The sequence below is a fragment of the Rattus norvegicus genome, chromosome 1, assembly GCF_021556685.1.
Source record: "Rattus norvegicus strain SHRSP/BbbUtx chromosome 1, alternate assembly SHRSP_T2T, whole genome shotgun sequence".
Classification (NCBI taxonomy): Eukaryota; Metazoa; Chordata; class Mammalia; order Rodentia; family Muridae; genus Rattus; species Rattus norvegicus.
Genome location: NC_141534.1, coordinates 76650215 through 76672885, shown reverse-complemented (window position 1 = coordinate 76672885; position 22671 = coordinate 76650215). Strand labels below are relative to the sequence as shown.

The window sequence follows — 22671 nt, the reverse complement described above, 5'->3', positions numbered from 1 at the left end:
TTAGCCTGCCAAACTTCATAGCAGCCAGGACCCCAATATGCCACACTGCCACTCTGGGCTAAGTGTCTTCGGTTTGTCGCCGACAGTTATAATCACAAACAGTTGCATGTGTAACACTTTATTGGGAAAGATTTATACATTCTGACCTGTCAGAGGCCAAGGATGACACTGGGTGGTAGGTTGTATGGGGAGCCCAGAAATGGCTCAGACAGAAGCTACTCTAAGAGCATGTTCCCCGGGGCTTTTCACTTGCACATTTCAGTTTCTTCTTCAGGATGTGTGAGACCACGGTCTCTGAAACACTGGTTTGATGATAAAAGCAAAGAGGAAAACAAGAAGGACATCTCTCCCCTCTCCCAGAACCTGGCCCTGAAATTCCTGCCCCAATACTGGGGACCCACTGGGAGTCTGTCTAAGATGCCGGATGACCACTGGTCCCTGCAAGGGCATTTTGGGACGTGTGGTGTTTGAACACCTGAGGACTGTTGCAGAGATAATAGGGCCAAGAATGGACAGTAATACCCTGATGCTAGCAGAGGGAGGCTTGAAAAGGTCAAGATGCAGGGAGAACCCGGGAGAAGGGTACCCCAGCTTTAAATAGGAGGCGGAAGGATTAGTTGGGAAGAAGGAATCCTCTCCAGGCTCTTAGCCAAACAAGGGATTCTTGCTGGGTAAAGGAAAATACAGCCTGGTTCACGGAATTCCCAAGAACAGCTTGAGCTGGATGGCAGGCCAGTGCGGCACAGCTTACTCTTCCCGCAGCTTTTCCTTGGCTTGGCTGGTGGTGGCCTGGGATGGTGTCTTCCTCTTGCTGGGGCTGCCCCCACCCAAAGCCAGCCCCAGCCCCAGGCAGGCCAGGGCTAGAAAGTGGACCCAGAAGTAGATGGAGGCCCAGTACCGGAGTGTGTCACCCATGGAAAGGAGCACAAAGCCCATGCACATGTAGTCGTAGGCACGCATCTTCAGAAACCAGTGGAACCAGTCCCAGGCTTTCTGGCCCCCGGGGCTCAGATGTCTCCGCAAGGCTGACTCCAAATAGCCCTCAGCAGCCAGGCACAGCGGGATGGTCATGAAGCTTAGGTAGTAGCCAGGGTGGAGGCCATGCCAGTAGGCACTCAGCAGCATGGTCCAAGCACTCCTGGAGGAAGACATTGAGTCAGGACACACAAGTCCAAGCTTCAGCCCTCACTTTCTCCTGAGTCCCTCCCTCAGACTGAGTTCAGGCCCACCATTCCTTCCTGCATCCTCAAAGTCGAGGAGTCTATGATTGTCACTGGGACCCTGCGCACACCAGACAACAATGCACTACTAAGCCGTATCCCTAGCATGCTGAGACAGCTTCTTAAATTATTACATTTTTAAACGTGTATGTGCACACCATGTGCGTGGCCAGTATCTGAGGAGGTCAGATTCCCCTGGTACAGGAATTATACATCTGAACTTTTTGCTTGCGTGTATGTCTGTGTACCAAGTACATGCTCACCCTTGGAGCCCAGGAAAGGACTCCCCTGGAACTAAAGTTGTGAGCTGTCACGTGGGTATTGGGAAGCAAATTCCAATCCTCTGCAAGAGCAGCAAGCGCTCATAACCAATGAGCCATCTCTCAAAACTTACTTCCCTAACTTTTCAGTCCACAAATTCAGGTTCTGATCCTTTTCTAAGAAGGACAAACAGTGAAGCATTCTCTATTACATTCCTCAACAGAGCAGTGACCAGTAATTCTGGAAGGACCATGAGCTCATGCGTTCTTTTCCTGCTTAGAGACTTGTCTCTCTTGACATACCAACTCAAAAAAAAAAAAAAAAAAAAAAGTCGTCCGTAGTTTAGTGGTTGTCCTGTATTGTTGTATTGTTGTGTTGTTTTTCAATTTAATTTTATTTATTTTGGCCAACTTGACCCAAGTTAGTGTCACCTGAGAAAAGAAAATCTCGACTGAGAAGACAACCCCATCGGATTGGCCTATGCAAGTCTGTGGAGCATTTTCTTGATTGATGACTGCTGTGGAAGAGCCTAGCCTGCTATGGGCAGTGCTACTATTCGGTAGGTGGGTCTGGGGTGCAAAGTGAGCAAGTCATGGAGAATAAGTCAGAAAGCAGCACTCCTCCATGGCTTCTGCTTCAGTTCCTATTTCCGGTTTCTGCTTTGACTTCCTTCCATGATGGACAACTGTAAGCTAAAGGAAACTATTTCTTCCCCAAGCTGCTTTTCATAGTGGTGTTTTATCATGGCAATAGAAACCTAAGACAGTGATGAAGCACTTGCCAGGTATGCCTGGGTCCCTGGAAACTTAAAGTCTCAGATGTTGCCTATGTTCCCTGAGGGTGTAGCATAATTACTGCTGATTGAAAATAAGTGATCAACATATTGTGGTGCCCTGGGCTTTGACCTGACCCTGATCCCCAGGGTTTTAATAGTATCATCTATAACTGGTACCACGGTTTAAAGACAGGGTTTCTATGTAGCCCCAGCTTGCCCCAAACTCCTGATCCTCCTGCCTCTACTTTCCAAGTGTTATTATACATATATATATCACTACTTGTAATTACTAACTGAATTACACACATTCCCAGCCTACACTCCTTTGACATTTATTCATGCGCGTGCGCGCGCGCGCGTGTGTGTATGCACTCCTCTGTGTCACAAATTATGTTTATTGTTCAGAGAACAACTTGCTGTGGTCAGTTTTCTCCTTCCACCACGTAGGTCTTGGAGATGACCACCATGTGGGCTTGGTGGCAAGTGCCTTTACCAGTTAAACAATGTCATCAGCATGGTTTTCTTCTTTTGTTTTTCTTGTTGTTCCTTGGAAATAGTGTCTCACTTTGTTATCTAGGCTGGCCTTGAACTCACAATCCTCTTGCCTTACCCACCTCCCACCACTTGCCCAGTGCAGTGAGCAGCATCTCGTTTGGCTTCAGTGTCTACTCTAGCACCTCTTCTTAAAGTGCCCGCATCGCATTACCCATTACCTCTCCAATGATCCCCAGGAGGAGATCTGATAGTCTTCAAGTTAATGAGATAAAACTCAAGTCCTTCTTCCTTACACATGTCCCAACAGCTGCTTCCTGCTAGGTCTTCCCCTGTTCTGAAGAGGCTTTCCTGTGCTCTGGGTCACTTGCCAACCCACTGCCTGGAAAGCAGGCTTCATTTCTCCTCTGCTTCTGCTGAGCACCCCAAGTCCCAACTCTTCCCCTCAAAGCCAGTGTCGGGCCTATTGAAGAACTCCTTCCCTCCATTACCCCTATCCGGACATCCACAGGCTCACATTCACCTTCCTGTTTCGCCTCTGCCACCCACAACCCCCCTATGCATTCTCCCTACAGAGCCAGATGAGATCGTTTCTAATTTTTTATGATGCTGGAGTTGGAGTCCAGGGCCTGGTGTGCATCAGACATACAGTGCATCATTGATTTTTTTAAAAAAAGATGTCAAACTTCCTGCCTCAGCCTCCTGAGTGCTGAGGTCATAAGTGTGTGCCATCATGCCTGATTCAGAGTGAATATTTTTTAAAAGACAGTTTTATTTTTACTTTTCTTATTTTTAAAATATTTATTATTTATTTTATGTACGTGAGTACACTGTAGCTCTCTTCAGACACACCAGAAGAGGGCATCGGATCCCATCACAGATGGCTGTGAGCGACCATGTGGTTGCTGGGAACCGAACTCAAGACCTCTGGAAGAACAGTCAGTGCTCTTAACTACTGAGCCATCTCTCCAGCCCCAAAAGTTTTATTTTTAATTGTGTGTGTGTGTGTGTGTGTGTGTGTGTGTGTGTGTGTGCGCGCACATGCTCAAGGGTGTCTGCTCACACAAGCTGGGAGTTATGCAGATGAAGGCAGTGCCTACAGAGGTCAGAACAAAGTATGTTTGATCACTAGGAGCTGGGCTTACCAGTGGCTGTAACCTGATATTGGTGCTGGAGCTGAGCTAGTGTCCTCTGTAAGGGCCATACATAATCTTAATCACCGAGTCGCCTCTCCAACTCCTAAGAGTGTCTCTTTAAACTACAGTTCCCATCATGCCAGGCAAATCTAGCTCATAAACTGTCATCATTACTTATCAGGGGATGGTATCTCTGTGGCCACTGATCACACCTGGCAGCTTGGAAAGGGTTGAGTGTTGGCCTCAAAAAGAAACAAACAAAAAACCCAGAAGGATGAGAACAATTTAAAAGTTGGTCAGGTGGAGGACCAGTCTGCAGGTCCCACAACTAAGGCCACTGGATGAGTCGAAGGCACCACTTAATGGCAGAGTGCTGTTCTGCAGGCACTTGAGCAAAATGCGGAGAAGGTGGATGGAAAAGAACCAATTAGAAAAAAACAAAAAACAAAGAACAACAAAGTTGGCCAGGCATGGTGACACAAACCTGAAATCCCAACACTGAGGTGCAGAGGCAAGAAGGGAGTTTAAGTGTGAGACCAGTCTGGTTTATATAGCAAGTACAGACCAGTCAGAGCTACAGAATGAGACCTTATCTCAAGAAACCAACAAGCCAGGCATGGTAGTGCACACCTGCACCACGAAGACAGAGGAGAGGTAGGAGGATCAGGACTGAAAGTCATAGTTCGCCAGCAATCTAGATTAAGGCCAGACTAGCCTGTATGAAGCTCTGTCTAAAAACAAACAAGATCTGTCAAAATAGCCCAGGGGGAAAAGGATACCTGTTGTCAGATGACCTCATCAATTTATGGGACCCAAGCCTGACAGTTGACAACACTTGAATGAGGTAGGCCCAGAGGATTTATCTCGAAGGCCCAAGAAACTACAGCTTCCATGAGCCTTGGGACTTAGGGCCCAGCTAGAGAAACCCCAGATTACCACAGGACATACTGGGAGATAAAAGTTCTGCAGTTTCTGACACCAGGTGGGCTCCCTCACCTCAATACGTAGGAGCGGAAAGGTGCACTCTTGTAGATGTACTGTGCCAGCCACCACTGCACGGTCATGTTCCAGTACCGCATGCCATCCCGCACACGCACGCAGAAGTCTGTGCCATAGCAGTCGATGTTACGGATGGCCTCATAGTCATACTCCAGGGAAGCTGCAATCTCCGGACTGGGGGTGGGGGTGGGAGTGGACATGAGGATGGGGACAGACATGCAGCTCAGCCAGGCCCCTCCTGACACCTGCTTCTGTCCCAGCCCGACGCTAAAGAGGGGGTTCTGGCCAGGCAATGGCTCCCTCCCTCTCTGACTTTCGAGGGCCACAGGAGAGGACAGGCCTGAGGGAGTCGAGTGGGTGGGGCACAGTTCACTAATAGTGGAGTGCTCTTGGTAACTAGTAGCGCCTGATACAGCCAAAAAAATCCTGGAAGGGCTATGGTTGCTAAGCTATCAAGTCCACTGGCAACCAAGCTCAGTAATATTGAGAATGGTTTCCAAGTATGGTCCCTTCTGAACTGTGGGGCAGAGCAGCTGTGAGGAACATATCCACTCTGAAAAGGTGGCTCACGGTTGCTAGGGAGATATTCTAGGTCTTGTGACTCTCAATGATCTCTGTTGCTAGGGAAAAGGCATTCCTTAGCAACAAGGCCCAGGCTGTTCAGAAAAATCTGGTCCCTGTAATTGTTCAAGAAGTGTCACCTCCAGAAATATCAGAGGTTTCCAGATCTCCGACACCAACACTGTCAGCTACAGAGAAAGATGCTAGACCTATGTGAACATCCAGTGGCTTCTGGACATGGGGGCTGGGGGAAGGCATCCTTTACCAGTGGAACTTGTAGCTTTAAAAAGCATTTAATCTCTGCCTGACTTCACTGCAGGACACCCTCTCTCTAGCAGTGGGAGGTCTATCCATAGTTACTAGGGCAGTGGTAATCAGTTTATATGGGGATGGGGGAGGTTCCATTATCACCAACAGAATGGCAGTTTATGACAACCAGGGTGGGATACAACCCTACCAAGGAGTGGTTTACAATTTAGGAGAGGCTGCAATCCCATTCCCCAGTAGGAAGGCTGACAATGGATTCTAGAAACAGAGATTCAGTGAACTCACTACTGGTTGCTAGGGATACCATTTCCCTAGCAACAAGGAGTGATACTTCCTAGGTAGTAAGAACCTTATAGTTACTAGTTTTGTGACTTTCCTAGGAGGGATGGTGCTGGGGGTTGGGTTAGCTTTACTGGTAAAGGGAAAGCCTCAGCAATCAGAGGGAGACAACCTGTGGTTGCTGAGAGTGATGCTCTCCACAGCTGGAGGAGCAGCCAAAGATGTTACTTCCTTAGAAACAGGGCAGCTGGGAGGTCCTGTGTAAGAACATCCCATGGTGAGCTGCTGGCTCTAAGCAAGGCAGGCAGTTCAGGGGGTAGATTCCAGCCACAAACAGCAGGGCTCTCAGCAGGAAGGAAGCAACCATGGTTGCTAGGGATATAGCATCCTCTGCAGAGGGGTTGTTTAATTGCTAAGGAATTGTTGTCCTAGCAACAGATGATGGACCCCTACTACCAAAAGATAGTTATCTCTAGCAACTGGGAACAGCCTGGATCTTGGGGGTGACTCTTCCATGGCAACACAGGGTAGGCATGTGGTTGCTAAGATATCATTGTCCTTTCCCTAGCAATAGAGGACAATTAGCCATACTGAGGGGTGACAAGTGCTAGCAACAAGGGGCAATCTGTAGAAACCAGGAACACATAGTTTCCCTAGTGGCCAGGGAAGGCAGGTGACAAGTCACCAGGGGGGAAATATGCTGCCAACCACTGCAGGTGGTAGCCCTACACCCTGCTCCCTTCCCTACTAGGGGCAGAGCCAACCCTTGGTGGTGGGGCCTGCTGGGTCTTGGGAAGCCTCCCTCCCGCCACCTGACCTGCTAGGGGGTGGGCATTGGAGGGTGGGGCCGCCACCGGCCCGGGCTTTGGCAGCCACAGGGTAGGCCCCGAAGCCCGCGGCAATGCAACCGCACTCGGCCGCAATCCAGGCCACGTAGAAGCGCATGCGGAAGGCGAAGAAGACCGGGATCATGTAGAAGAGGCGGGTGGGCAGCGGGCGGGCGTAGAAGGCATCCTCACGCACAGCTTCCAGTGGGAAGAGATGAGAGGACAGCAGGAAGAGCAGGCCAAAGAGCGGGGCTGGCCAGGCGCGGCGCAGCAGGGGCCTCAGGCTGGGCACGGCTTCCGGGAAGGGCTGTTCCAGCCAATCCAGGTAGGTGCGGTAGCGGAAGAATGGGCCTGTGGAGGGTGGCAAGGAGCAGGTGTTTGGGTGCTGTGTATCTGAGCCTACTGGGGAGGTGGGAGGTGAAATGAGGAGAATAGAGAGATGGGAAAAGGGGGAAGGGGAACAGGAGGAGGAGTTGAGGATAGGAGGTCTGGGAACAGAATGAGTTCAAAACCACAGAGAAAGGGAGACATGGAGAGCTGGTAAACGAGGGTCAAGGGAAGAGGAGAAAGAGTCAGAGACAGAGACAGAGATGGAGGAAGAGGCGGAGGGGGAGAGCGAGAAAGGATGGACAGAGAAAGGAGAGACAGACAGATACCAGGAAACCAGTGTAGATATCCCTACAGGGAAGAGCTGGTACCTGACCACTTTTCATAAGCTCCTTCTGCATGCTGAGAGGGCTTGGGGGGTAGAGGGGAGACAAACAGGATAAGGAGATAGTTGAGGATCCTAAGGTATGATGGGATATAGATCAGGAAGCATCGATGGGAAATGAATGAAGGGATGGATGCTAAAGCCCTTGCATATTCACCACAGACCACAAGTATGATTCCGTTTACATGAAACATCTTTATAGACAGAAGTCAATCAATGGTTTGTAGGGATGGAAGAGGTTTGGTGTTGAAGACTAAAGGTTAAGTGGCTCCTTTTCAAAGATGAGGCTGTTCTGCAATCACATGCATACTGCTTATGGTTTCATAAGTCTATGGATATATAAAAGCCAGTAAGTTGGGGCATTTTAAATGGATGCATATGTGAATAACAGCTCCATAAGGCTGTAATGAAAAAAATAGACAAAAAGAAAACCAGGGCTGAGGAATATAGGTCAGTGGTAGAACATCTGTTTAACATGCATAGGCTCTGGGTTCAATCCCCAGTATCGCATATAACAAACAGAAACAAATAAGGAATCTGGCAGGTATGGTGGTAATTCCTGTAATCTGAGACCCTGAGAGGCTGAGCCAGGTCCTGAGTTTAATTAAGACCATCCCAGATTATCTATATAGAGAGACCCTACCTCAGACAAAGCAAAGGGGGCTAGAAAGATACCCAAGTAGAATGTTTACTGCTCTTCCAAAAGCCCCAAGTTTGGGTCCCAATCAGTTCTAGGGAATCCAACCCCTTTTCCTGGTATCCATGGGCACTGTGGAGTACACAGAGACGAGCAGGCACACACAGATACACATCTGTTGTTAAAAATAAATCAAGCCAAACAATGCAAGGTGACTTAGTGGGTAAAGGCACACACACAGAAGTGACCATGTGAATTCTATCCCTGATCTTACAACATGGCAGGCAAGAACCAATTTCAGAGCACTGTCTTCTGACTACCACATGCACACCAAAGCACACATACAGAAGCACACATAGAACACTGAAAAAAAAATTAAAAACAAAAGGAACAAAGGCAACGCCAATGAGGTATGTCTAGCAATGTGGCTCACTTGTTAGAGTACCTACCTGGCATGCACAAAGCCCTAGCATCAGTCCCTAGAAACAAACCTGTCATGATGACTTTCTAAGTCAGGTCAGGTGGTAGCTGAGGTAGGACAATCGAATGATCAAGGCCTACCTATAAAGGTCTTGCCTCAAGATAAAAAAGTTGCTGGACCATGGTGGTGTACACCTATAAATCCCAGCACTCAGGAAGCAGAGGCAGGCTGATCTATCTAAGTCTGAGGTCAGCCTGGTCTACAGAGTGAGTTCCAGGACAGCCAGGGCTACACAGAGAAACCCTGTCTCAAAAAACAAACAAAAGAAAACAAAAGGTAAAGAATTTACTTGTGAGGCAGAGGTAGGCAGATCTGTGAGTTTGAGGCCACCCTGCTACATAGAGAGATTCAGAATAACATAGGCTATACAGTGAGACCCTGTCTAAACCAAAACCAAACTAAACAAAAAGGCTAGGATATAACTCAGTTCTTGAGCATTTGCTTGGCACATACAAGGTCCTAGGTTCAATCTTTGAACTATTGTGGCCCCAGTATCTCACTCCCACAGAAAAAGATGTATTTTCTGAAACTGAAAGAACCTGAGTTGTGAATATTTACTCCATGGATGGCAGAAACCCCAGGCTTACATAGGCCTATCTCCTTTAACTCTTCCTGTTGGCCCCCTAATAGGAGAAAAGGAAGCAATCCTTCAGGGCTAATTCCCACAGTAGAGAGATATGCTCTGACAGGACAATAGCTGACAGTGTCCAGGTAGCCTAGGGCAGCAAGAGACATAAAACAGGAACAGAACTCTGGGTAGAGTGAGGCAGAGGGTGACCCAGAAGTGCTGGGCAGGCTACTTACCTGTCATGATTCCCACATAACAGTAGCTGTAGCTGAGTGTCTCCATCAAAGAGGGGACATCAGGCAGCAGGCCCAGGGTAGGCTCCTTGCTGAAGCCGGAGGCCATTTCCTTTCTCTGGGCCAGATGAAGATCCTGGACTTCACTGGCCAGACTCACCAACTATGGGCAGAAAGAGGAGTAGGGCTGAGGTCCTACCTCATGGATGGCACTGCATATCAAGAGTGGTAGGAGGAACCTTTAGTTGGTGGCTATCCTCAGGGCTCAGCCCTAGACCCTTTTCTTCTTCTTCATTTTTTTTTCTTTTTAAAAAAAATTATTTATGTATTTATATCTTAAATGCTGTCCTCTCTTCCGGTTCCTCCCCTAACCCCCTCCTTTGAGAGGGTGCCTCGCCCCCGACCCCCAGCACATCAAGTCTCTACAGGGTTAGGTACTTCCTCTTCCACAGTGGCCAGATGAGGAAGCCCTATATGCTGGGGGATTCAGTCCAGTCCATGAATGCTCTTTGGTTGGTGGCTCAGTCTCTGAGAGCTGCCAGAATCATCTTCTCTTCTATCTCTTTCTCTCTCTCCCTTTTTTCTTTCTGCTTTCATACAATTCCACAGCTTGCCTGGTTGCCTTCCTTCTTTCTTGTTCTAGGACTCAGACACAGGGCCTTGTATCCCAGGTCCCTCTCCCTGCTTTTATATTTTGAAACAAAGTCATGCTAAGTTGTTTAGGCTGGCCTTGAACTTGTGGTCCTCCCAGCTCCCCTGTAGGAGAGCTGAGATTATGTTCTTTTCTGACTCCACTGGGTGTGCGTGTGTGTGTGTGGGGGGGGGGTGAGTGATGTCTTAACTGCCCTTCCAGATCCGTTCAACCTATATTAGCCAGAGACAAAACTCTTTTTTTTTTTTTTTTTTTTTTTTTTTCCGGAGCTGGGGATCGAACCCAGGGCCTTGCGCTTCCTAGGCAAGCGCTCTACCACTGAGCTAAATCCCCAACCCCGAGACAAAACTCTTAAAAGGCCACATCTGTGACCTCCTGCTTCATGTTAGTCTCAGTGGAAAGAGCCCCAGCAGATAGAGAGAGGCAAGAGAATGAAGCTGACACTTCTCCTACAAGATGGTTTCTCCTACAAGGGGTAGGATGGGGTTCTAAAAACATTTTTCCCTTTTAGGCTCCACAACATACAATTCTTCCCCTGACCCAGCTACCTGTCCAGTGTTTTTTTTTTTAAACAATACTGTCTCCTTTTCACCAAGCCATTGTCATAAACCAGAGCTCTCTAATCATCCTCAAAGCAACGTGTGCCACATGACTCTGAACCACCTGCCTACAGCTCACAGTGTATATAGATCGAGCTGCTTTCATAGTCACCTAGACTTTTTTTTCTCTTCCAGACAGGATCTTGGTATAATCCAAACTATCTTCAGACTCCTCATCCTCCAGCCTTCAATTCCTGATTGCTGGGATTACCAAGGGTTTTTTTTCCCCTTTTCATTTTTGTGTCTCTGGGTGTATGGTCTATGTGTGCAGATGCCCAGAAGCCAGAAGAGTATGTCAAATCTTGTGGAGCTGGTGTTGTGGAAGAGCAGTGTTCTCAAGCACCAAGCTCCTTCTCCAGCTGGTTTGTTTTTGAGGTGAGGCGTCTTTTCATTTTTGGAGACAGGGTCTCTCTAAATAGCCCTAGCTGTCCTGGAACTCTCTTTGTATAGCAAACTTGCCTCAACTCACAGAGATCTGTTTTTGTGTCCCAAGTCCTGGGATTAAAGGCATATGCCGCCACCATGCCCATCTTGGAGGTATGCTGGGATTACATCCGATACTACCATGCTTTACTATTTTTTTAAAAGATTTATTTATTATTTATATATGGTATTCTGCCAGCATCTGTGCCTGCACACCAGAAGAGGGCACCAGATAGAATTATAGATGGTTATGAACTACCATGTGGTTGCTGGAAATTGAACTCAGGACCTTTGGAAGAACATCCAGTGCTCCTAATCTCTGAGCCATCTCTCCTGCCCCATGCTTTATTTTGATAAAAGAATCTTATCTTAACCCATCTCATTCTATTCTACTTCACCTCTCTCAGCATCCATGACAAATTATTATCTAAGAGGCAAATTTGTTGTCCTATCTTTTGGCGTAGAAGTCAAAAACAAACAAACTTCTTCCTGAGGGAGCTCAGCCCTCTATAGGAGGAAGTCCATATTTATCATGGGCAACAAAGCCCCTTTTGACCTGGCTTCTGCTAGTCATTCAACCACATTATTCAGAAAGTGGGTGAACGTGGCAAGCATAGTTTGTAATGCCCAGCCTGTTCCTATCTACATGTGCAGGTCCATACACACCCAAAAGGCTCTTCTTCCAATGCATGGCTGACCAATCTCTGCCTAACACTGTGTTTGCCACAAGAACCAAGACCTAAGAACCAAGAACTCCGGAGAAACCAGTTCTCAACCTGGCAGGACTGTCCATGGCTATGTTGCTGGAGCCTAGAACATAGCAAAAGTTCACAACCGTTATGGTCTGGGTTAGGGACCGGGAACCAGTCACTTCTTGCCCTTTTCTTAGGTGATTAAGATTCAGACTCAGGGCTAAGAATGTAGTTCATTTGGTTAAGTGCTTGCCTAGTATTTTGAGGTCCTTGGTTTGAGTCCCTAGAGTCATATAAACCAGGCATGGTGGTGGCACTCGGGAGCTGGAGGCAGAATCAAAGTTCAACATCATCTTTTCTTTGTTTGGGGCCAACACAGGGTGCTACCCGAGACTCTGTTTCAAACATGAAAAGCACAAAACTGCACTTTATCCCAGCTTTGTGCTTTGGGCCAGATACCTCTCTCCAAAGTAATTTTCTTCCTTGGATCATGGTTTGCTACAGACTCAAGAAGAGCATGTTAGCAAAGCATGCTGGGAAGGTATATTCTAGCTGTGCCAAATGGCTTGTGATAGAGCACTCAGGATATCTCCTTGCCCTGGAATGAGTGGAGAGGAGAAGACCTGCTCCAGAGGATGTGTCAGGTGAACTCTGTCCCCAGGGAGAAGTGACGTCCCAAGGTTAGGGTTTGTGAAAGATAAAACTCCATACCCCACCCTCCACTATGAGAAAGTCTGGGAGGAGAAAACAAGGAGGCTCCCCGTCTCCCAGGGAGACGAAAGGGAGTAGTGTTCCCCAAGTCTCACCTTCAGTGTCAACAGCAGCTGGACAGCATTGGTGAAGGGTGTGGGAGTGGGCAGGCCCAGCAGGCTGAGGGCTCGGAAGAAGAGAAGATAGGAGAAGGTCCAGGCAAGAGCCAGCGCGTGGCAGGAGCTAGGACAGAGGTGGGAAGTCATAGTGTTGGGTACAGGGACCTTAGCCTCTGTTTCCTTCTCCTGAGTCTGGTTTCATTACCCCCCCCCCCCCCATTCAGACAGAAAAGAAGAGGTGAGAGGACCCGTGGATGACAGGGATAGAAGAGGCACAGCCAGAGAGAAGAAAAGAATGAGGGGCATTAAGAGAAGCTTTGTGAAGAAGGTATTTCAGCCCTCTGTAAGATCCAGAGCTCAGGACTAGCTTATGAAAAGTCTGTCACATGAATATCGAGGACTGGGGCAAAGACACAGGGTCGAGAAGGTACAGAACAAGATGGGAGAGGAAGAAAAACAGCCAAGACATAGAGACACATGAGACTAACAGGAGACAGCAAGAGACTTAGGAGAAGAAATGGAAGACCCAAAGAGGAAACAGGTTGCTGTTTCTCTGCATCCTCTTTCCTTTCTCACCACCTAGTTCTCACCAGGGCTGGGCCTGTATGAGGGCCCAGGTTCCCAAGATGGTGATCAGAGAATGCAAACTGTGGGGGCCACAGGTGAATAAGGTGAGCCCCAGGCCCACAGCTGCTGCCCCCCATCTCTTCAGCCCAGGTCCTGAAAGGAAAAGGTAAAGTATAAGCCTACAACCTTAGGGAGGGGTGATTCCCCACACCAGCTCCCTCACCCTAATTTTCCACTAGACACGGAACCTGACTCACCAGCTTTCTTAAAGAGGAAGCCAACAGGGATGGAGATAAGAAGGACCATTAGATATGTCCATTCTTCGGGTGTCATGGTCTGGGGGAGGAAGGACTCACAGTGAGAACCAGTATTCCAGTACCTTCCTCTTTTGAAGACAGTAGAACCCTCTACTTTTGAGAACCCAGGCCTCCAGCTCACTCCTCCTTCCAGGCCCCCAAAAATCAAGCCTCCACCCCACCCCTTTGCTAATGTTGAAATCAAAAGTACTTCTACTCCCATTTACGACCTATATCTTCAGGCCAGAAAAACGGACCAGAAGACCCCTCTTCTCTGATACCCCAGGAATCTCTATCATTCCCACCCTCCAGAGTACATAGGAACCCTTCAGAGTCCTGTCTGGATCCCCAATCTCCTCGGCATCTTACAGCACCCAAGAACCCAGTACTCCCACCCCCGCCCAGCTCGGAGAAACCTAACATTTAGTATCCTGTCTTCTGAGCTCTGGGATCCTCTCTAACCAGTACCTCGGAGAGAAGGCAATGACCCTGTACGATCTGCAGGCACCTTCGGTAGCCCAGCCCCACGCAGCGAAGCCCAGCGTGGATCTGATTCCGCCCCGGCAGATCCACAGGCGGTTACGCCACCCAGCCGGGCCACGCTCTGGGCGCTGTCCCCGCACCCCGCCACCCTACCGATCTTCGTGACGCCGTCATACAACCCAACCTGGGCCCACCTGAACCGTCCGCCGGGCAGAAGACTGCGGAGCCCCTTTTCGAGACCGCCTTGGCTCGGGCCACGCCTCCCCAGCTCAGCACGCCCCCGCACTGCTCGTTCTGGAGGGCGCCGGCAGGGCTGCGGGGTCCAGGCCCCGAGAGCCTCTGCTTTACGAGATACAGCACCGTAAGAAAGGAACCCAGAACACCAGTATGCCGCAAGATGCCGGTCGCGATCGTTCTAGGAGGCCCCCGGGCAAAGAGCTGCCAGTACGTGAAGGGGCGGGGTTTCGGGTCAGAGAGGCGGGACCAAGAGCTTCGAGTCTGGTTGAGACATGAGAAGGAGGAGGGACCTGGAGCTCAGCTTCGGAAAAAGACAGACTTTCAGCTTCGGATTCCTTCGGGCACACTCGGTCATTCAAGCTCACGGCGTGGAGGTGGGGCCACAAGCTTCGGCTTACTTCGGAGATAGCCGAGTTCTAAAGTCACCGTTCGGAATTAGATGCATTCACAAACTCGGCCGGATGTAGGCGGGGCTACACGCTTCGGCTTGTTTCGGAAATGATCGGGTCCAAAAGTCGTTGTTTAGTGTTAGGCGGGCTCTAGGAACGCAGCACGAAGTAGGCGGGACCGCATGCTTCGGCTTACTTCGGAGATAGTCGGAATCCGGCGACGTAGGAGAGTCAGATAACGGCGGGATGTGGGCGGGGTCACATATTTGGACTTATTTCAGATAACTGAATGCTTTTCAGGTCAAATGCCAGTGAGGGCAGAAGTTTTGGCCTAGCTTTGGAACTAGAGTGTCAGTAGACTTGGTTTAATAACAGGCAGAGCTAATAGCTTATTGAAACGTCAAGCCTTGCTGGCGAGAGGAAGGCGGAGCCACGGAAGACCGGAAAAAGGCGAAGGGGCGGGGCCTCCATAACTCATGGATTTAGGGGCGAGGCCAGATCAATGACCCTCAAGGTCCCACTTATGTAGACCAGAGTGGCGGTGAGGGCTCCCTTAGCTTTTCCGCTTTGCTGACCTGACGGGATGACGGAGGACGCGCTACGTAGGGCCAGCTCCGCCTTAATCGGGATTTGGTGTTGGCTAGGTGTTGACTTATTGCCTGTGCCCAGGGACAGTACGGCAGATTGAAGAGGAGCCACAGCGTGCACAGTGTGCGACTGTGGATTCAATCGTAGGCGTGAACTCCTTAAATTGGGTAGGAAGTGGGCGGGGCCACAACTGAAGAATGACCGGATCTGGCTAGGCTCGAAAGCCGAACTTCTTGCAACTTAGAGGGGGTGGCTGATTCGACTGAGCCGAGATCTCCCGCAAGCGTTCGGAAGTAGAGTCGAAATCTTCCGAAGGCTGAACGCTTGCTGTTTAGGGTGGGCAGGGCTCCCGATTGAGCTTTATTTAGGGTGCTGGAACATCGTACAGCTGGCGCAAGACAGGACTGGGTTTCTTTTAAAAAGCCCGACTCAGAATAGGCGGGAAGGGAGAATCTCAGAAATTCGAAAGGGGCGGGGCTGGGCTCCAACTATTTAGAAAAGGGTGTGGCTTGAGCAAACCTCCACCCTACATTGAGGTTCCGAGACCTGACGGACGCAACAGAAAGAAGATACGCACTTTGCAAAAAGGGCGGTGCACCACTATGGCGGGAGGTCTCTCTGAGGAGTTGAGATGTGGTGGCACGCATTGGCAGAGATGATGGTCACCTGGAGCGGAGGGGGAGCGGAACAGTGGGACCTGGGTGAGGGGCGTGGTCTTAACTGGACCGTCCCAGGGTAGATCTTGGCCTGGGTGCAGGTAGCAACCTTGGCCCCGCCCCCTGGGGGGTCATGGGCGGGGTCTTGCCCTGAGGGCTTGGACGACTTCAGTCCGGTCCGTGGAGCTGTTTGGGTGACCGCGACGCACCCCCACTCCGCAGGAAGATGCTGGTGGTGGAGGTCGCTAATGGCCGCTCGCTGGTATGGGGAGCCGAGGCGGTGCAGGCGCTGCGGGAGCGCCTGGGAGTCGGGGGACGCACGGTGGGCGCCCTGCCCCGCGGGCCCCGCCAGAACTCGCGCCTGGGCCTTCCGCTTCTGCTGCTGCCTGAAGAAGCCCGGCTCCTGGCGGAGATAGGCGCTGTGACCTTAGTCAGCGCCCCGCGTCCGGATCCCCGCAACCATGGCTTGGTAAGAAACGAAAGGCCGGTATATTGGGAAGGCCTGGGAGGGCCTGTTCTAGAAAGAGGCAGTTGGAAGGTTGTAAACAGGGTCAGAATTCCTGCCTTCCTAAGGGACTGCAGGCTGTGTCTTGGGATTCCAGCTAAGTTTACTTCTCAGGCCCTAGCGTCGTTCAAACGCCAGCAAGAGCAGAGTTTCCAGGATCAGAGCACTTTGGCAGCAGAGGCCCGGGAGACCCGGCGTCAGGAGCTTCTGGAGAAGATCGTAGAAGGCCAGGCTGCCAAGAAGCAGAAGCTGGAACAGGATTCTGGGGCAGATGAAGAAGGCCAAGAAGCCGGTGGAAGTGAAGCTACCCAAGGAAGTGAGACCAGTGATGATGGTCAGGCTTCTGCGGAGCAGGAAGGAGCAGGTGAGAGTAGGATTTAGAGTTAAGATTTGGGGCTGGAGGGAGGGAAGCTTTGGAGAATTTTAGCTGGGTTTTTCTGGGGATAAGAAGACCTTGTGGACTCAGTAAATTCTTCTGTCCCACCCCCACCCCCAGATTCTTCATCCCCCCAACCAGGACCTTCAAATGGGGTGACTCCCTTGCCCAGATCAGCCCTGCTTATCCAGCTGGCCACTGCCAGGCCTCGGCCTGTAAAAGCTAAGCCTCTGGACTGGCGTGTGCAGTCCAAAGACTGGCCCCATGCTGGCCGTCCTGCTCATGAGCTTCGCTACAGCATCTACAGAGACCTGTGGGAGAGAGGCTTCTTCCTCAGCGCAGCTGGGAAGTTTGGTGGTGACTTCCTGGTCTATCCTGGTGAGTTTGAGTTGGGGCTGTGGTGGCTGTACCTTTTCTGATGGTCTTTATTTGTTGCACATTTTCTCTTTTGTCCCACCTCTATGCCCAGGGAACCTAAAACAGGGACATCGAATATACCAGAGTTCTCTTGAACTCGAGGAGGATAGTTTTGTCAGAGACAGGTTCTCATCCCATAGCCAAAATTAGCTTGGAATTTGCTATGCTGCACAGGCTAGCCTTGGAATGCGAGGTCTTCCTTTCTCTACCTCCGAAGTGCTGGAACTGCAGGCTTGTGTCACAACACCTGGCTTAGTGTAGTAACTTTTTATAAATACTGCCTGTGATCTAGAAAGTGACTTAGAAATCCTTACATAATGTGCACAAAACATATGAGCCCATTCACTGCAGGATTAGTTATAGAATTGAAAGATTAAAAGTAGGGCTGTTACTGATAAGTTAGGAACAAAACAGAGTTATTAAGCTGGAAGAAATGGTGTATGCCTGTAATCCCAGCCAAGCTGCATAGTGAGAGAGCCTCAAAACAAAAGCCAGAACAACAACAACAGCAACAAACCAGTTGTTGCCAGGCAGTGATGGCACATACCTTCAATCCCAGCACTCAGGAGGCAGAAGCAGTCAGATCTCTGTGAGTTTGAGGCCAGCCTGGTATCCAGGCCAGCCAAAGCTACACAGAGAAACCCTGTCATGAAAAATCAAATCCAACAAACCAAAACCAAAAAACCTCCAGATGTCTGGGAAACAGTATTAGTTATCAAAGAATTAATGTGTAAGATTAGAGTTGGGTATTGTGGCACAGGCCTCTAGTCTCGGCTCTAGATAAGAGGAGACATAGATAGACTTATCTCATAGATAAGAGTTTGAGGCTAGCTTTGGCTACATGACACCTTAGCTCAACAAAGAAAAAAAAAAAAGACGGCCACATGTGATGGCCATGTTTGTAGTCCTAGCACTTGAGAGTCTGAGACAGAAGAATTGCTGTAAGTTTGAGACCTATATAAGCAACATAGTGAGTCCAGACGAATCAGGGCTGGATATCGAGACTGTGTGGAAAAAAATAAAAGAGGAAAAAAAAGTTGTAGGGTCATGTATGTGAAAAGTATAGTTAAAAATGAAAAAAAATGACAGGTAGTTGAAAATATATGGTAGATTATATTTTGATATGGATGTGCAGATGCATACATGCCCTTTAAGTAGCTCCAGACATCAAAATTCCAGCTAGGTCTGAGTATGCTGATATGTGCCTGTATCCTCAGCTATCTAGGAAACTGAAACAGAATTTCTTGGATGTGGGAGTTAAAAACCAATCGATGCAACATAGGTGAGATTCCTGTTTCCAGACAAAGCCACTGCAGCTTAAAAGGAGTAGTTGAAATCATTTAATTACCTAATCTTATACCTTACTTTTTTGTTTATTTTTGAGACAGGGCTCATTGTGTAGTTCTGGCTGACCCAGAACTTACTGTGTAGATCAGAGTAGCCTAGAACTCAAAGAGCCTGCTGCTGTCTCCCCAGTGCTCAGATTAAAGGCTTGCACCACCCATGTGTCTGGGAATCTCTTCAGTTTTGGAGGTAAAGTCTACTATGTAACCTTGGCAGGCCTCAGACTCACAGAGATCTCCCTGTCTGTCTCCGAGTGCTGGGATCAAAGCTATCTGTAACCATATCAGGACTGTTTTTTCTTCTTCTCATTAAACTCTTGTCGCTTTTATTTAGAAAATTAAAAAAAAAAAAAAATGGAGCCTCTATCCCAAGGCAGGGAAAACAACTTAAAACAATGACTAGGTTAAGGTCACCAAAGTCAATTCTACTGTCCTAGACCCTACCTATATCTGGCAGCCTCTGCTTCTGACATCCGAGGTACGTCTGAAAACGTACTGGGATCAGAAGCCCCAGGCTGAAGCAGCTGCTTAAATTGGGGACAGAAGCATAGACTGCCTGACAGGCATCACCACGTCTTCTGCTGCAGGAGAGCCTATAGGGAGAGCTTTTTTTTTTTTTTTAATTTTTATGTCCACTGCTTGTTATATGTTCGTGTAAGGGTGTTGGATCCCCTGGACTGGAGTTAGAGATAGTTGTGAACCGTCATGTGGCTGTTGGGAATTGAATTCCTCTGAATGAGCAGCCAGTGCTCTTAACCAGTGAACCAACTCTCCAGTCCTCTTTTTTTTTTTTTTTTTTTAAATGTACTGTCTCACTGTTGAATCCCAAACTGGTGGGTGTCCAGTTTCCCACATGACACAGTTGGAAGCATTCTCCTTGCTTCAGCCCTCTATGTGCTAGGATGACACATATATGCCACCACACACATCTCTACGCTCACTAAACTGAACCATAAGCTAAACTCTCTGTTCTTTTCTTGCCTCTGTTCTTTCCTTTGACAGGGTGGTTGCGTGTAACCCTGGCTGGCCTCAACCGTGCAAGTGCTGAGGTGATTAGAATGCATAAGCATTCATGCCCAGCACTGACCAATTCATTCTGATGTGTCAATGTTTCTAAAACAGTGAGTACTTAAGTATGCGGGACACTGAGAGACTCCTTGCCTCTACGAAATAGTGTCTAAAGCCTCACTCACTGTAATGCTTCTAAAGTTTTGCCTGAGGCTCAGAGTTGCTAAGCCTCCAGGAAAATAGTTACAGGATTAGTTTCTCAAGCATTTTGATGTACCCTCTCACCTGGAGCCCTGGAACAGCCAGAGAACCTAGTTACTGCCTGGGCTCTGCCAAGAACCCAGCTGCCAGGCACGGACATAGCAACAGTTTCCCTTAGCATGCTACAGTCTCATGGTTTAGATTCTCATTCACCCTCTTAAAGAGTTCGATTTCATTTCTTTTCTTCTGTTTATGTTTTGTGTGTGTATACATGTGTGTGGGTGTCTAAGGAGACTTGGAGATGGCATTGGATTCCCCTAGACCTGGAGTTACAGGCACTTGTGAGCTGACTGATGTATGTGCTGGGAACTTAGCCCTTGGGTCCCTCTGGAAGAGTGGTTTGAGGTCTTGATCGTTTGGCCATCTCTCCAGCTCTGTATTTTAAATTTCTATTGCCTATGATTTACCCTCTTGTATAGTCGTATTTAGAGTCCTGTCATGCTAGTTCAGATTCACCCAGGGACAGACTGTCAGCTATTCAGTAACTAGTCATCAGAGGGCATCCCTGCCTCTGTCTACATAACACATATGGCTGCTGTGCTATGCTGACAGAGCCAAGTCTGTGCAGTAAGGACCACAAAACTAACCGTGTTTACTATCTGGATCTTTTTTGGGGAGATTTTATTAACTTTTTTTTTTTATCATTTATTTATTTGCGTTTTTTTTTTTTTTTTAAGACAATGTTTGTGTAGCAGCCCTAGCTGTTCTGAAACTCACTGTGTATATATACCAGGCTGACTTTTAACACACAGAGATCTGCCTACCTCTGCCTCCCTAGTGCTGGGACTAAAGACATATGCTACCACAATGGGCTTTAATTTTTGCATTATCCTAGTATAAAATCTTTTCTTTTTCTAGCCCGAGTCTCGGATTGATCTTGTTTTTTGTTTTATGACTGCAGTAGTAGGGATCAGACCTTGTTACTAATGAGCTCCATCCCTGTACTTGTGGCTTTTTAAAAACAACCTTGGCTTCCTTTCATTTTTTTCATCTCTTGTTTTATTTATTTATTTATTTATTTATTTATTTATTTATTTATTTTTTGCAATATCTCTTTATGGTACCCAGGTTAGTCTTGAACTCCCAAGCCCAAGGAGTATCGTGTTGTGTCCCCCATCCCCACCCCAAGCTTCTTCACTGCTTTGAGGGTACAAGTGCATCTCACCACATCTTTTAATCATGATAGTTGTGTATTGTTTAGTCATAGAGATGTACCTTGTCCCACGGAAGTAACTTCTATGCTTTCTATTCTGTTTCTTAGCAATCGTGAAGCCATCTTGGGTCATCAAAACCACCCTGGGCCACATGAAATCTCTGTCTCAAAAAAAGAAAAATAGAAGATAGAAGATCCTTAGGAGTAGAGTAGCTGTTCCAGGGGTAATGGTATACACCTTTATTGCTAGCACTCAGGAAACAGACAGGTAGATCTCTGTAGGTTTGAGGCCAATCTGGTCTGTGTAATGAGGAGAACATCCAGAGCTATATAGAGAGACCCTGTCTCCAAAAAAAAGTAGCTGGGTCCAAGGATATGGGTTTCAAAATATTCAGTGTGTGCTGAAAGCTGAAATATCCATGTAGCCTATGATACCCAGTACGCAGGAGGCTAAGACAGGAGAATGAGAATGCCAAGGCTCAGTGTGAGCTACAGGGCAAGTTTAAGACTAGCAAGGACAATGTAGACCCTGTCTCCAAAAGTAAAAAGAGAGTGCTAGAGAGATGGCTCCATGGTTAAGAGCATTAGGTGCTCTACAGAGGACCAGATATGATTCCCAGCACCCACATGGTAGCTCACAACCCTCTGTAACCCCAGTTCTATGAGTCCTAACCTGGCCTATGCAAGTACCAGCCACAAATGGTTCACGTGCATACATGCAGGGAAGCAAACAGTCATATACTTTAAAATAAAGAAATAAAAAGGTGGTAGAATACTTATCTACACAAGGCCCTGGCTTCCATACCCCATACTACAAAGGAAACAAAAATGCAGTAAGCCCAAGGATCCCATGTCAGATCCCATCCCAGCCCCTGCAGATGGGAATTGCTATGCATCTGTCTTTCCCCCAGGTGATCCGCTGCGTTTCCATGCTCACTACATTGCTCAGTGCTGGTCTGCTGAGGACCCCATCCCACTTCAGGACCTGGTCTCTGCAGGCCGCCTGGGAACCAGTGTCAGAAAGACTCTGCTTCTCTGCTCCCCTCAGCCTGATGGGAAGGTGGTTTATACTTCCCTGCAGTGGGCCAGCCTGCAGTGAGCTGGCGACTGAGGGGGATGTGGCTGTGCGTGGCAAGAACCCTCCTCGATGGTCACCCCAGCTCTTCTCCTCATGGAGGCTTGTGCTCTCCTACCCTGCCTGGTTCTGATTCCAGGATTTTGAACACTACATCCTTTCTGTTTGTTTTTGTTTTGTTTTGTTTTTTCCTGTTTTAAGGCAATTACTGCCTGTGTTGCTCTGTATTCTGTTTCCAAACTGAACTTGTTGAGAATGGAGACTGTTTTGTGTTTGGCTTCTCTGTTTCCTATGGGGCTTAGGTCCCAGCAGTTCTCAATAAATTTGTTGAATAAGTGTTTGTGTTTTGAGTCCTTACAACAATCCTTGAAATGTGGGGTTCTTATTTCTATATTCAGATGAGAAAAGGGAAATGACTTGACCAGGGTCACAAAACTAATAAATAAGTACTGGACCTGGGCCTTATACCTGGTCTTTGTGATTCAGAAATCTGCCTCTTTGCATTGCACTAAGGGTTGCCTTGAAGATCTTTTCATGTGACATTTATTGTAAGTATAACTGTGTATGTATGTGAGCATGCATGTGCCATGGAACTTATGTGAAGGACAACTTGAGACAGCCTGTTCTCTTTTTACCATGTCGGTCTCGGGTTACCAGGCTTGCCATCAGGAATCTTTAAGGGCTGAGCCATCTT

The 22671-nt window shown here is 48.3% G+C and overlaps 2 protein-coding genes across 14 annotated transcripts; one reads left to right on the top strand and one right to left on the bottom strand.

The window, feature by feature from the left end:
* Positions 1–102: 102 nt before the first annotated feature.
* Positions 103–14382, bottom strand: Mboat7 (membrane bound acylglycerophosphatidylinositol O-acyltransferase MBOAT7). The gene is made up of 8 exons (NM_001134978.2): positions 14164–14382; positions 13448–13526; positions 13214–13343; positions 12621–12747; positions 9452–9611; positions 6808–7168; positions 4881–5057; positions 103–1138 (listed from the first exon to the last, which is right to left on the bottom strand). Exons 2-8 carry the CDS (start codon positions 13521–13523, stop codon positions 748–750), a joined length of 1422 nt encoding a protein of 473 aa, NP_001128450.2. The 5' UTR covers positions 13524–13526; positions 14164–14382; the 3' UTR covers positions 103–747.
* Positions 14257–22313, top strand: Tsen34 (tRNA splicing endonuclease subunit 34). 13 transcript variants are annotated; one of them, XM_087651667.1, is made up of 6 exons: positions 14257–14580; positions 16062–16308; positions 16459–16708; positions 16841–17098; positions 21011–21126; positions 21814–22313. In XM_087651667.1, exons 2-5 carry the CDS (start codon positions 16066–16068, stop codon positions 21091–21093), a joined length of 834 nt encoding a protein of 277 aa, XP_087507793.1. In that variant the 5' UTR covers positions 14257–14580; positions 16062–16065; the 3' UTR covers positions 21094–21126; positions 21814–22313. The 13 variants fall into 13 exon arrangements, with proteins under 13 accessions (XP_087507793.1, NP_001300871.1, XP_087507760.1 ...); XM_087651671.1 differs by lacking the exon at positions 14257–14580 and adding an exon at positions 15067–15136; XM_087651650.1 differs by lacking the exon at positions 14257–14580 and adding an exon at positions 15217–15326.
* The last annotated feature ends 358 nt before the right edge of the window (positions 22314–22671 follow it).